We start from the raw sequence: 14,093 nt of genomic DNA, 5'->3' as shown, positions 1-14,093 counted from the left end.
GTTCTGCACTCAAGTTCTGGACGACCCAAAACCTATTCTGGGAGCCCGAATCTGGCAAAACTCTAGTTTTGCTTATTTGAGTGCGTCGAGTCCATTTCTCCATCCATTTCGTGCAGAATTAACTCCGACTCAGTCCGACACTCTCCAGACTTGTCGACTAGTCACTAATACTGTAACCAATCTTATCCAAACCTCAGGAACACTACAGGAGGGCGGGGGGTGCAGGCACTGTCGAGGTCGAGGGCGAGTTTGCTGAAAATTCGGATCGAATCTGTAAAATTGAAAAAAAACGTTCTAATTTTACAAAAGTTCAAAACTTGTAAAATTTTTATCCAAATTGGCTAAAGTATTTAGTATATTGAATTAGGTTGGCCATAAAAATCAGGTACGGCGAATAAAACGTAACGAAAATTTCTCCGAAAATACTAAAAATACACTCGAAAAACAAGACACATGTCTTGTAGTGGCCCCCACTTTGATGCAGTTGCCTACAAGTCAAAGTTAATTTGTCGGCACTTGTGCATGGATCGAATAGAACTATAGTCCATTTATAAACTTATGAATTTGGAACCGGCGGTTCCCTGTCTTACTACGTGGTTGCGAGCGCGAGGGGCGCGAGCGCGGGAGCGAGCGAGCAGGCGAGCGGGCGCGGGTGAGGGCGGGCGCGGGCGCTTGCGTGGGCGAGCGGGCGGGCACGAGCAGGCGTAGGTTTTTTTTTTTTTCCTGTGGGACCACTCCTCTCTCTCTCTCTTTTTGCTTTTCGTTTTTTCTATTTCCAACTTTTTTATTTTGAAGTGCTGTGCGCCATATACAAAAAAATAAAATTTAAATTAATTTAAATTTTAAACTGAGCTCTTCTTAATTTTATGAGGTGTTGGTTGCATATAGAAATTAAAATTTTATATTTAAATTTAAAGTTTGAATTTAAATTGAAATTAAAATTTTAATTTTAAATTTTATATTAAATCTAATTTTGATTTCAAACTTAAATTTTTTATTTTGATTTTGATATTTTAATTTATATTTAAAATTTATAAATATATGACTTGGGAATCAAAAAAGAGCTCTTCTTAATTGTTCGGAAATTTTGTTGTAGTATTCCAGAGATTTGGATAGGATTGTCTACAATACTAGTGACTGGTCGACACATCTGGAGAGTGTTAGACTGAGTCGGAGTCGTTTCTGCACGAAATAGATGCAGAAATGGACTCGATGCACTCAAATAAGCAAAACTGGAGTTTTGCTAGATTCGAGCGCCGAGAATAAGTTTTGGGTCGCCCAAAACTTGAGTGCAGAACTAAGCAGAACTGGAAGCCAATTCGGATCCTGGTTTCGGGCGCCCGGAAGTGGGTCCGAAAATTCACCTCGTGAATATTGTTTGAGCTGACACGGGTGGGTGGTAGGTGAGGTCCACCAGAACCGGTTTAGGACGTAGCAGACCACAGGCGGAGGAACCAAAGAGGAACATTTGTGCAGCCTGGAGGTTTCGGACGCCCAGAACATGGTTTCGGGCGTCCGAAACTGTCCGTTTTTGTAGGGGCAGCAGATTGGGCAGGGTTGTTCCTGGGGCTTATATTACCATCTCACCACCCTATAAATAGCTTGTGTGCGTCCCCTTTGAAACCTTTTCACCTGTTCTTTACAGAGGAGGCCAAATTGCACCCAAACCCCTCAAAATTTTTTAAATTACTCCAAATTCCATAATTCCAAGCTTGAGGAGTGCTGATTCTGCAGATTTCCAGTAACGACCTTCGGCGTTTCAGCTCGTGTGCGACGTAGGAAGGTCGGATTGCAGTGAAACTTGGTTTGTTGGAATCTAGACTTCCAGAGGAATCTGTGGAGCCTAATTTCACAGAATTTCATTGAGGTTAGCTTGGTCGTTTTCGAGTTCTTCTCTGCTGTTGGTGTTTTTGGGCAGAATTGTGAACTTATGAGTTTTCTTGATGCTAGCTTTGGGGAAAGTTGGATTTTGGACCAGAGGATGATCCTCCAGTATATTTTTTTGGTTTTGGGACCTACCTTCATCGGATTTGAACATTAGAAGATAATTTTGACATTGAAATTGGGATGAAATTAGCTTAAGTGCTGAAATTGTTGATGTATTGATGGTTTTTGGTGGATTTGTATGTGTAGACCATTGAGTAGTGTGGTTGCTGGTTCTGAGGGCGTTAGGCTGAGACTTCCAGCATTTTTGAAACTTCGTGTTGCAGTATGGTTGCGCTTGAGGTGAGTTATCATCTGTTTTCTTTCTAAGTACATGCGTAGTCAACGTGTATATTTTCAGCTTTTGTATATCATATTTTTAGCTCGAATTCATCAATTATCATGTTAGAAGCAATCTGAATTTGTAGCATGCTGAAATGAATTAGATAAATAATACATATTAGACTTGAATTTGACTTAAGAGAAAACTGGCGCTTCTACACTGTCATATGTTAAAACTATCTGATTTAGCTCTAGGAGCCGTAGTTTGTAGGCGGTGGATATTTGGGATAGTGTAGAATATGTTTATGCTCGTGCTGAGATGCTGGGCTTATTTTTACAGCAGTGTCTAGGCTGTTTCGGACTGTCGGGTGTCGTTGGGGTTAACGGTGGACCCAGATTGCTGTTTTGGCATCAGATTGTGCCGAGAGGACGTGAGTTTCGTTGTTAGACTTGTTAGACTATATTTTCTTGACTTTAGCCTGTGAGAGCCTGATTGAGCTCAATAGAGATACGCTTGCATACTCAGTTGAGTAGCGCCCACGAGTGCCACTCCGGAGTCGGGCTTTGTGCGTTTGCGTTGGTGTCATTGAGTCCTCATTGGACTTGCTCTCCACTGACTGCTTAGTGTGGAGGTAGCGTTAGCTTTGGCAGGCGGGACGGGTGTCTTCACAGTCCCTAGTGAGATTGGGTTAGGATTTACTTTTCTACAGATTATTATTGTTAGAGCATGATAGTATAGTGGCATTTAGCTGTAAATTTGTTTCAACTTTTCTTACTATCCCTGCTTACTTCTGTAAACTTGGTTGGTGAACCGATAAGTTTGAGGATGGTACCCACTGAAGACTATTTCTTTTGCAGTAGTTCTCACGCCCAGTTGTTACCCCCTGTTTTTGCAGAGCCGTCGTCTTCGGCTGCTGCTGCTGCTGATTCTGAGCGTGGCAAGGGCGTCGTGAGATAGAGTCCTTCCAGACGAGCCAGAGCTAGAGGAGTATCAGCTACAGGTAGTAGTAGTTTTTGGTCCTTTACATACAGATATTGTATCTCGCCCGAGCAAGTATTTTTGTACCCAAATGCTATGTATGTATTGAACCGCTATTTTTTTTTATTTGGTTTTCTTTTCCTAGCAGTTCTATACTGCTATTTATAGTGTTGTATGATTACAGGTACTGTTACTGTTTCGCTTCGTATACAGAAAAAATTTCTATGTATATGGCGGGTCTGTTAGTGTATCCGGGAAAACGAGTAATCCGGGGCGTGACATTTGTCGGTCCCACATTCCTTTTTTCTTTTTAATTGAGGATCAATTGCACCATTTACCCCAATCTTTGCACCATTTTATTTTCCTTTTCAATCAAGTTCTCACTTCTTCTTGATTTTATAGCGATTATATCCTAACTGTTAAATCCATATGGTTTCACACTTTCTCACTTTAGTACCCTATGGTTTAAAGTGTGTTAATTTATGCCCTTATTTTGGAGGGTTGTGGGACCTATATGTAATTTTTTTTATGAATTAATCGCATATTGGTCCCAATCTTAATTTTAATGATAATAATTTACTGTAATAATACCTTCCCGCCGCATCGCGTGGGTCCTTAACTAGTTATAATTAAAGTACTTCAACTTTATTTTTTTTTTGTTTTTAAATCATATTTTATTAGCTGAAACATTTAAAATTAATAATTTCTAATCACTATAGGATAGTTATTGCTGTTAAATTTAATAAAATTATCAAATGATTTAATGGATGTTTTAATTTAATTAGCTAAGATTATTTAATCTACAAAATTAAAAATTCTAAAGAAATATCAATAAATTAAAAAATGATTTACAGAGTTATTTCTCAAAAGAAAAATATTGTACGCACTATATAAGTAGGTGCAAATTTTACGCACTACTACGCATTCGGAGATTTATTATTAAACTCTTTGTCGGTTTTTAGTATTAATAAATCAAAAAAATTGGATCAGAATAGTAAGGCCCAGTTTGGTTGGCGGTATAAGCGGGGATAACGAAAGTTATCCCCGCTATTCTGCCAAACGAAATAATTTTTGGCCGGAATATTTTATTCCGGTCAAATCTTATTATTCCCAGCTATCTCGGAATAGCTTGGAATTTCATATTCTACCATTTTGATGGAATAGTGCTATTTCAATATTTAATTTCAAACTTTATTAAAATTATAAATTAAATTAAAACTAAACTATAAAAATATAATATGTTATATGTTATAATATATTATTTTTATTATAAAATTATTAATTGTACTATATTAATATATATTATTTATATTTAAATATTAAATATTATAATAAATTTTATAATTATATTTAAATATGGAAAAATTATTATTTTATTAAATTTAAGTGTAAGTTACGAATGTTTAGCAATTATAGAAATTTATTATAATAAAAAATTTAAATTTATTAGAAAAATTTATTATTATCAAATTATAATTATTATAATAATTATTTTTATTAATGTGTTCCCCCCTAATTCTTATTTTCAAAAATTTAAATTTAAATTTAATTTGACATTTTAAATTTTAAATTAAACTTTATAATATTTTATCATTTTCAAATTGTAAAATTTGATCCTTAATTTTAAGTTTTGAATTTAGAAATTTAAAATTACAATTTGAGATTTTAAATTTTATGTATTTTAATTTTAAAATTAAAAAGGTTAAAATTTTAATTTATAATAAATATATATAATTTAAAATTTTAAATTTAAATATAATAAGAAGGGTAATATCATTATTTTTTATTTATAACTACCCATTTTAATTCTTATTCCATCTTACCTAACCAAGAGCTATTTTTCTTATTCTTAGAAATAATCTAATTTTCATCCAAACGCAAATTGATCTAATCTCCGCTTATATATCAATTTATACCTATCTCTGTAATAACTATTTTTTACTTATTTTCGAACCAAACGATACCTAATAAGAGAATATATGATAACTTTAGTGTCACTGTAGTATAAAATTTATACTTATAAATCATTATACCGTTGGCATTAATGGTCTGTCTCAGAATGATTTATAACTGGTGTTTACATACATTGTTGTCCAAAAAAGTTGTGGTCGAGACATCCCTGGAATAGGAAAGTGTAGCTGACACGCTGGAGGACAAAACGCCGCACGACTTAATTAGGAGGCGTTTGGTTCGGCATAAAAACGAACAGAAAAATTATCTTCTGCATAAAAAAAAATTTCTTTTTTTGTATGGTACGATGTAAATATACGTGTTTCTCTAGATTTGGGGAAAAGTTAAAATTTTCGTTTTTTATTATTTTTCAACCGGAAAAAAAAAAACTCAAGAACAATAAAATATATTTTTTTATAAATAATTATTTTTTATAATTTTATGGTGAACCAAACAGTCCGTCAACTCAATCCGTGGATTGTCCCCTCTCCCAATCATCAAATTCTTTTGTCACTTATGATAGGGACGGTCAGTTCTCCGAACATATTTTTGGTGCACAAAATGTGTGGTTGACACGCCCCAGGCGAAGAAACAAAGCGTTGTGGACACGGTGGAGGGCGAGGCGCCACACAACTTAATTAGCTCGATTCGTAAGATCGATCCATCCGTCTCCCAACCATCCTTCAAACACTNGGAGATCGAATGATTTGTACGTAATTGGAATCTCCGAACATTTTTAATTTTTGCGCACAAATAGTGTGGTTGATGTGCCCCAGGCGAAGAAACAAAGCCGTACGTTGTGGACACGGTGGAGGGCGAGGCGCCACACAACTTAATTAGCTCGATTCGTAAGATCGATCCATCCGTCTCCCAACCATCCTTCAAACACTCGTTATCATCTCTAACACAAAAGAAAAAAATCTCAGCTAAAGAATTATGTGGAGAGCGTTACTTTACGTCTCCACTAGAGACCAGCGCAGGGGAGGGCCACGTTGGTTGGTTAATTAGTTAAGTTACGAAAATGCTTTGGACCTTTTATATTATTATTATTATTATTATTATTATTATTATTATTATTATTATTTTTCTCATCTTTCTTCTCTGTAAACTTCAATCAAATTCATCATTATTGCAAGCTTTTCTTTCGCTTCTTAATTTTCTCTTAAAACTTTTCTTTTGAGCAGAATAAGAAAACATTGTAGAAAAAATTGATGAAAAAAGCGACATGCGCTCGACATTGGTGAAACAACATGTGTCTTAGATAAATAGAGATGGTGAAATTTTAATTACGGATTGAAAACTAGGATGAAGGAGAGAGAGAAAAGAAGAAGAAAAGTTCTCATTGCTAGGATTTTGAATGAGATAATAACGTATAATATAAGAGGGGTAAAAATATCAATTTATCTCTCATTCACTAATCAAACTTAAGTATTTTCTATACGGTTAATTAAATTTTTTTAACGGATCATAACAGTAGGGACATATTTGAAAACAGTAAAATTTTTGCCAAGATAACATAAAAAAGTTGAACTTTATAGAAATATGTTTAAAATTTGCTATGCTTACATAGAGCTGTTGGCAATTAATCTTATTATTTTTGTATGTTACTAATACGTCAGCATCTAAAGAGAAAAGTATTAAACGCTCCTTTTAAGTTGTAGCGTTGGTTGTTTGATTTTTGTGCTTTATGTATGCTTCAGTCCATTTTACATTGAGAAGGAAGTGCTTTTGATGCAATTTTTGTTTTTTTTTCCCTTCCTTTGCTATCTCCATCTGCTTTTGTCTTTCCATAACACTAGGAAGGATGCTCCCTAGGAATGTCAACTTGTCGGGTTAGGAGCCGGTCTTTTAAAATTCAAATCCAAACCAAAAAATCAGAATTCAAATTCGAAATCAAATCTAAATCTAAAATAATTATTTCTCTTTATTACATTTCAAAATATATTATATTAAAATCTAAAATTTTAAAATATAAGTCTAAGTGTAATATCAAATGTTCATATATATTATATAATGTAAAACCAATTCGGGCGACAAAATCCATAACTAAATACGAATCCATAGGAATTTTATTTTTTATACCCATATATATCCAAAATTATATCCGTTTTGCATCGAGTAAATCCATTCCGTTCAGATTCAGATTTGAATAAAATTTTGAATATTCATACTCATTGACATCCCTAATGCTTCCCATATATAACTTAAATTTTGTCCCACCTTGTTCATACTCGGCCTATGTCATGTGGAACGTCACCTGACATATTATTTGAACTATGAACTATTTTAAATCGGCTATCCACTTTATTAAAATTTTGATTTTACTATCCAATCCTTCTATTTAATTGATTTATAGTGTAGATAAGTTCTGTATGCTTTTACTTGATAGTACTAAGGATAAACTATATTTTGGTCTGCAAGTTACGAGGAGCATGACACTTTGGTCGTCAAACTTTAGTTTACTAAAATTTCTGCTTCAATGGCTTTTGTTTTATTAGCTAGGGGAAAAATCAAAAGCTTTTGTTGTTGTGAAAAAAGTTTTACTTTCTACTTTTGAGAGAAAAAGATAACATTCTATTTATTTTATTAATTTTTTAAAAAATAAACTTAGTTGAAAATATAATACAACTAGATTTTAAATTAAAAATCTCAGGTACCGATCATCAAGCCTGTTACCACACTAGAAATGTCGCGGGCTATTTTGAAAAGTTTGACTGAGCATATAGAGGACATATGCAAGTGTTGAAATTTGTGCAACTTTTGTTATAGTGGAGAGCAATGTGACGTGTCTCTTATAATATATAAATAAAATTTTATAATGCCCTTCACCTTATTCCTACTTATATAAAAATTCTCTAAAAAAAGTTGTCAACATCAAAATTGCTCCTTACATTTAGTAAAATCATCACAATTGCCCATAGTACTATTAAAATATGGCTCAAATGCTCATTATATCCCTCCTACATACGTACCCTTTCAATTATTGTAATACATTTATCCATGTAAGGATCGAGATATTATGCATTTATTATTAGTATTTACTTAGTATATTTTTATTTTGTTTGTTTGTTTAATTACGGAAGGAAGAATTGCATACTTCTCATTAAATTTATTTTTGATTTTATACTATGAATAATTGCCTACGTACCCCTAAAAATTTAGGAAATATCCTATATCTCTATCAAAATTTTTTTTGTAGAGTGAGGCATGATGGGAGGCACAGATAGAGTGAAGCAAGTGGGAGGAGAAGAGAGCTTGATATTCTTCAATCATGGTTATACTTTTTTATATAGGTTCAGGGAAGAAGAAGATGATTATTAGGAGGCAAATAAGAAAACTAGGTAATTATTGAAGGACAAATAAAAAAAAAAGTGATAGTGGAATGAAATAATCGAACAAGCAAACTAGTCATTTCGCAGAGATAACAGCTATTTTTAATAGTGTATTGATAGAATGTAATTCTAACGGTACATTTGAAAAGCATGGAATGTTAGAAACGTCTTTTTCAACATGGACTTCTATGAAGGGTAAAATAAAAAAGTTAGAAACTTATAAGTATACATAGGTAATCATCCTTTATATTATTTTAGATTTAGATATAGTTCACCATGACTTCTATGAAAGATAAATATTTTTTTTTTTTGATAAAACAGGGATTTACCCTATTTTTGGAGTACAGAGGAACAAAGAGTAAAATCAGCACATACAGAAAATGAATTACATAAGTTGAACGCACAATCCAAACTCAATCATCCCCCCCAGGTGGATCTCCAGAACTGTACTTCAGCCATAATGGATTTTCCCATTTCTTCGTGCGTGACTCGTCGATTGCGAAAGATCCTCGAATTTCGCTCTTTCCAAAGAGCCCAACAGGCTGCAGTAAAACAGAGGTCGAATTTTAGATGTATAAGTGTACATAGGCAATTACCCCTTCATAAAATTTTAGATGTAGTTCGATAGTTCTTTATTCTAGTTCTATTTATACTACTATGTGTTTATTCCATATTTGTATACGCTAGTTTACTGTACTTACTTTTCAAATTTTTACATTATTTTAGATATAGTTCTCTATTTTAACTCTGATTTATGTTATTATATGTTTATCAGGCTTGTATTTCTATAATTTACTCTGACTACTTTCATTTATACTTTTTTATCTCTGCAAAATAAATTAAATAAAATGATACAAATTATATGCTAGTTAACTATTGTAAGGATAAGTAGCGGAAAGAGCATTTAAGATATAATTTGTCGATTTATTCAGGTAACATTGATATATATTCAGAACTTTAAAGGAACGTCTATAATTTTTTAAATTTTGAGGAGTACATTTGAAATTACTTCTTTAATTAAAAAAAAAAAACTTGTAATTTCTTGAATAACTCAATTCAAAAATCACCTTGGTTTAACTAAATAATTAACCTTTACCTCTCATACCAATTATTTGAGAATTTGCAGAAAATAAATACTGAACCTTCATAACAGAAGGGTTGAGTTATTCACATATACTTAATACATTAATTAATTGTAGTCAATTGTGCATTCAGCTAATTCAAGAATTAGCATTCTCATCAACCAAAAGGTCTTCCCATGAAAAGACTAATTTTCCCTCTTCTCCAGCTATCCACTCATCCACTCTCTCTTCATTTGACATGATCAGGGGATTACACCATTGTTGCAGCAACCAGTCAGTACTGCCATTACATTCTCCTTCAGTTGAAGTCCCCCACAGTTGTACCTGTGCATTAGCTTTTGGATCAATGTGAATTGTTTTCATCTTCTTTATTGTCCCTTGAGATGGGCTTGACACGGTCGAGACGGGCTCGTCAATCAGGTTTGAGTTGGCTCGGTGCACTTTTTTCTTAAGGAATGTGTTCCAATAGTTCTTGATCTCGTTGTCTGTCCGTCCCGGTATCCTTCCCGCTATCAAAGACCACCTTGAATATATTTGTAAACCAGCTCAAATCAATTTTGATAAAATATTCGTCTAAACTTGACTAACCTTGGGTAAATTAACTGCACCAAGCTATGCCAAGCTTCTTTTTTTATTTTTATTGTAGTTTCAGTTTGATCCTTAATCTTTGTGCAAATTAAACATCCCTTTTGTTAGTACTTTAGCTTTGTTTCTCAATTATTCAAAGAATCAAAAACTGCTTCAACTTATAAATCTTACACTTCACTGCTATATATCTCAAATAGGTCTAGACATAGAAATCTGGAATGGTTACTGAAATTGAATAAGTTTACTAGAATAATTAAGTCGATATATTACTTTTGATACATACAGTATTTCTTTTTTTTTTTTTTTCCTACATCTATCTAAGTTACTATTTAACTAAAGATATATATCAAACCGGGCAAAGATCTCTTAAAAAAGACATATATTTATCTTATAATTCCACACTCTTGTTAAATACAACCAATGACAATTAACCGCCAACTTATCTCTGTGATTTTTGTAGTATGAGATAGTACGTAGTTAATGAAGTATAGGATTAGTAACTGAGACAACAAAGGGATGATTAATTGAGAGTTAACAAAATAACAAGGACCCATGGTGCAATTAACTTATAGTTCTGAACTATGAGCACGTAAAGAGTTGATCATAAATATATTAACCTGTTTCCCAGAAGCTTGTGGAGTCTGATAATGAGATCCTCCTCATCTTGGGTGATGTTCCCGCGCTTAATGTTGGGCCTGAGATAGTTCAACCAACGGAGCCTGCAACTCTTCCCACAGCGATTAAGCCCTAATTATAACACCCAGAAAAAAGAAAAAAAGAAAGAAAAAATCATGTTAATTTTCATATAATAATACTAAACAAAAGAGGAAAAAGAAGCAAAATTTTGCTTATAGAGAAGTTGTAATAAGTTAAGCTTCGTGGCTTTTGCATGCACCAGCTTTGATGGGAAGTTTTGCCCAGTTCTCCACACCGTGGGCTTCGACGTAGGACGCTAGAATACGATCTTCCTCCTCCGTCCATTTTCCTCGGCTCAAAACTTGAGAGCAAGGGTGGGTTCTTGGTCTCATCTTAATTTTTCTAAGTTTGTTTCTTTCTTTTTTTGCGAATTATTGCAGAGTTTTTGTAGCCTCTCGCTCACACCTTTCTTTCTATAGAAGAATTTAGTGGCATTCATCTAGATTCTCAAATTTTATTTCGTTATAATTTCTAACTCAAATTTTTGTAAACTATTGCAATTAAGTCCTACAATTCAATTTAGGTGACTAAACTAAGAACGAAGCCAGGATTTAATCACGAGGCGGCCAAAATATGTACAAATAAAAATTTAGCAGATAAATAAAATTTTAACTACTCAAATTTTTAATAAAAAAATTTAGCTGACTAAACTAAGGACGAAGCCAGGATTTAATCACGAGACGGGCCAAAATATGTACAAATAAAAATTTTAGCAGATAAATAAAATTTTAACTACTCAAATTTTTAATAAAAAAATTTAGTGATTAGATAATTAATGTTAGAAAATATTAAATTTATTTCTTTAATTTACGCTCGCTTAACTTCTAATTATTTTATTTGCATTATCTCATTCAAATAACTTAAGAATTTTACTAAATCTAATAGTAATTTAGTTAGAATTTAATTTTTTTATTTTTGTTAATAAAATAATAACAACCAATAACCAATATCTAACAGAGCTATTAAATTTAACATACTATCTTATTTAGTTAAATAAATTAGCTCATAAAAAATAATTAGAAAGTTAAGGATATATAAATAAAATATTTAAAGTGAAAAAGACTTATTTCAAAATGCACTATAATTAAAAGATTCTTAATATATTTTCACCGACAAAACACATAAGAAGAGAGAGAGAGAGAGTTCTATACTAGCATTAAAAAATTTTTACAAGATAGGCCCATATATTTTAACAATTAATTAAAAATTTATAAGCTACCAAAGGACTATAAAGTGAATATTGAAAAATTGAGGGAGGCCATGGCCCCTTTGGATCTATATATGGTTCTGTCCCTGGACTAAATATTAAAAAGTCACTGATATAGAAATAATATAGCATTTTAAAATTATTGTCGCATCATCAATCATAATATTGCTAAATTACTTTCCATTAGCAATACATCAATATTTAGTTGATTAAATTCGATTGTGGGACTTGATTACAACAATTTATAAAACTCGAGTCTGAACTACAACAAATTAAAATTTGAGCACCAACTCTCTATTTTATGTGATTAATTGGAGAATAGTCGGTTCTCTTGTAAAAGAAGGCAATACCAGCTGTGTGGTAGGAATCATGGACTTCTCTACATTAAGCAATGGAGACAAGAGAATGTTGATAGATGAATAGATGCTCTTGAAGTCCAAAAGAAAAGAACGAAAGAAGGAAAATACTAAATATGATTGGTGATCTAGTTGGTCAATGCAATGAAATCCTTGGAGAATTATCAAATTCTCTATTAAATGTTAGCTAAAAAATGTGGACACAATGTAGCATGAGACAAAAATGAAAGCTAATCCTAGTATACAGGTTTTGAGATATTATATGCTGCAAAAAAATATTAAAAAAATGGCTAAATTACATAAAACCCCCCTATCAATACTCGTTTTTTCACTTTCCCCTTTTGTCATTTAAAAACCTACACTTTGCCCCCTTGTAAAATGAAAAATGTTCTCAAGGGGGTACGGTGTTAACTACAATGACAAAATGACCAATTTGCCGCTCAGAGGCGGCAATGTTGAGGAGGAGACTGAGGATATTTTTGGTATAAAAAAATATATTATAATATTTTATAAACAGAACCCTAACGGAGCACTAACGGTAGGGAGCGAAGTGAACATTTTTATTTTATAAGGAGACAAAGTGTAGGTTTTTTAATTATAGGGGAGGAAAATAAAAAGTGGGTATTGATAGGGAAATTTTCTGTAATTTAGCCAAAAAAAAAATAGGAACCTTCCAAGAGTTGTCCTATTAGAAGAAAGAGGCTAGATATATAGGTAGATCACATTTATGTAGGTGAAGCATTACTTGAGGTCAACAAACACAATCATAGAATTGTGTGGTTGATTTCTCAAAGATTGAGTAGCTACAATGCATATGGAAGGTTCAATAGCAGTTGCTTTCCTATGATGTGGAGTATCACATCACAAAACGTTCAATAGCAGTTGCTTTCCTATGAGGTGGAGTATCACATCACAAACAGTGATGGCACATTTGTTGGAAAGGACATTGCTTGGAAAGTTACTGGAGCGAAAGTTATAGTTGTTAGGTTAATTTTTTTGGGGGTACGTAATATAAGTTGGCTAAATTTTATTCGATTTTACGAGTCCTGAATTCGATTTTTACATCCGCGATTTTCTAGTATCACTATGCATGTGAGTGAGCTGGGTGTTAAGATTACTCTTGAGCTGTCTGACATGGTTTACTTGATTTTTATTATGCACGTGAGCATGAGTGTCAGATAAACAATATTATAAAATTAAAAATTTATTTTTAGATACTGAAAATACTCTAAATCAAGTCCTACAAAGTCGATTTTTGATTCGAATGTCTTATTAATTATTGAAAATAATTTGTGAGCATAGAGGATTCCGCGGATGCTTCTATATAAAAGCACCCAGCTAGACTCTATCACATTGTTGGGATTGCGTACAACAGGGAAATAAGGCTTTATCCCCTTTCTGATACCTAAACACAAATCTATTTGGGTGTGAACTGTAGCGCGTTATCCCAGGATAACCCACTATGGGTGGGAAACCCGCTATGGGTGGGAAACCCGCTATGGGTGGGAACTGTAGTTCCTACCCTTATCCCCCCGTTGCTCGAGGGTATCTCCTAGAAAAATCTGCTTCGTGCCTCCTCATTTCTTCCTCCTCGTACTTAGTTGATCTGAGGTTGCTTCTTCGTGGCAAACCCTAGATTTGAGGATCTCACACCGCCGCCTCGTGCTAAACCTTAGATCTGAGGAGAAATTGCCGCCG

General features: G+C 33.2%; 1 protein-coding gene across 1 annotated transcript; it reads right to left on the bottom strand.

Moving 5' to 3' along the window:
- On the bottom strand, positions 9,586-11,268 carry LOC109725589 (transcription repressor MYB5-like). Its single transcript, XM_020254832.1, has 3 exons — positions 11,032-11,268; positions 10,754-10,883; positions 9,586-10,071 (listed from the first exon to the last, which is right to left on the bottom strand). The coding sequence occupies exons 1-3, from the start codon at positions 11,162-11,164 to the stop codon at positions 9,687-9,689; spliced, it is 648 nt and encodes a 215-aa protein (XP_020110421.1). The 5' UTR covers positions 11,165-11,268; the 3' UTR covers positions 9,586-9,686.

Source organism: Ananas comosus, linkage group 2 (genome assembly GCF_001540865.1).
Source record: "Ananas comosus cultivar F153 linkage group 2, ASM154086v1, whole genome shotgun sequence".
In the NCBI taxonomy this organism is placed as follows: domain Eukaryota; kingdom Viridiplantae; phylum Streptophyta; class Magnoliopsida; order Poales; family Bromeliaceae; genus Ananas; species Ananas comosus.
Note: the sequence above shows the minus strand (reverse complement) of the source record. Positions and strands in the feature narration are given on the sequence as shown.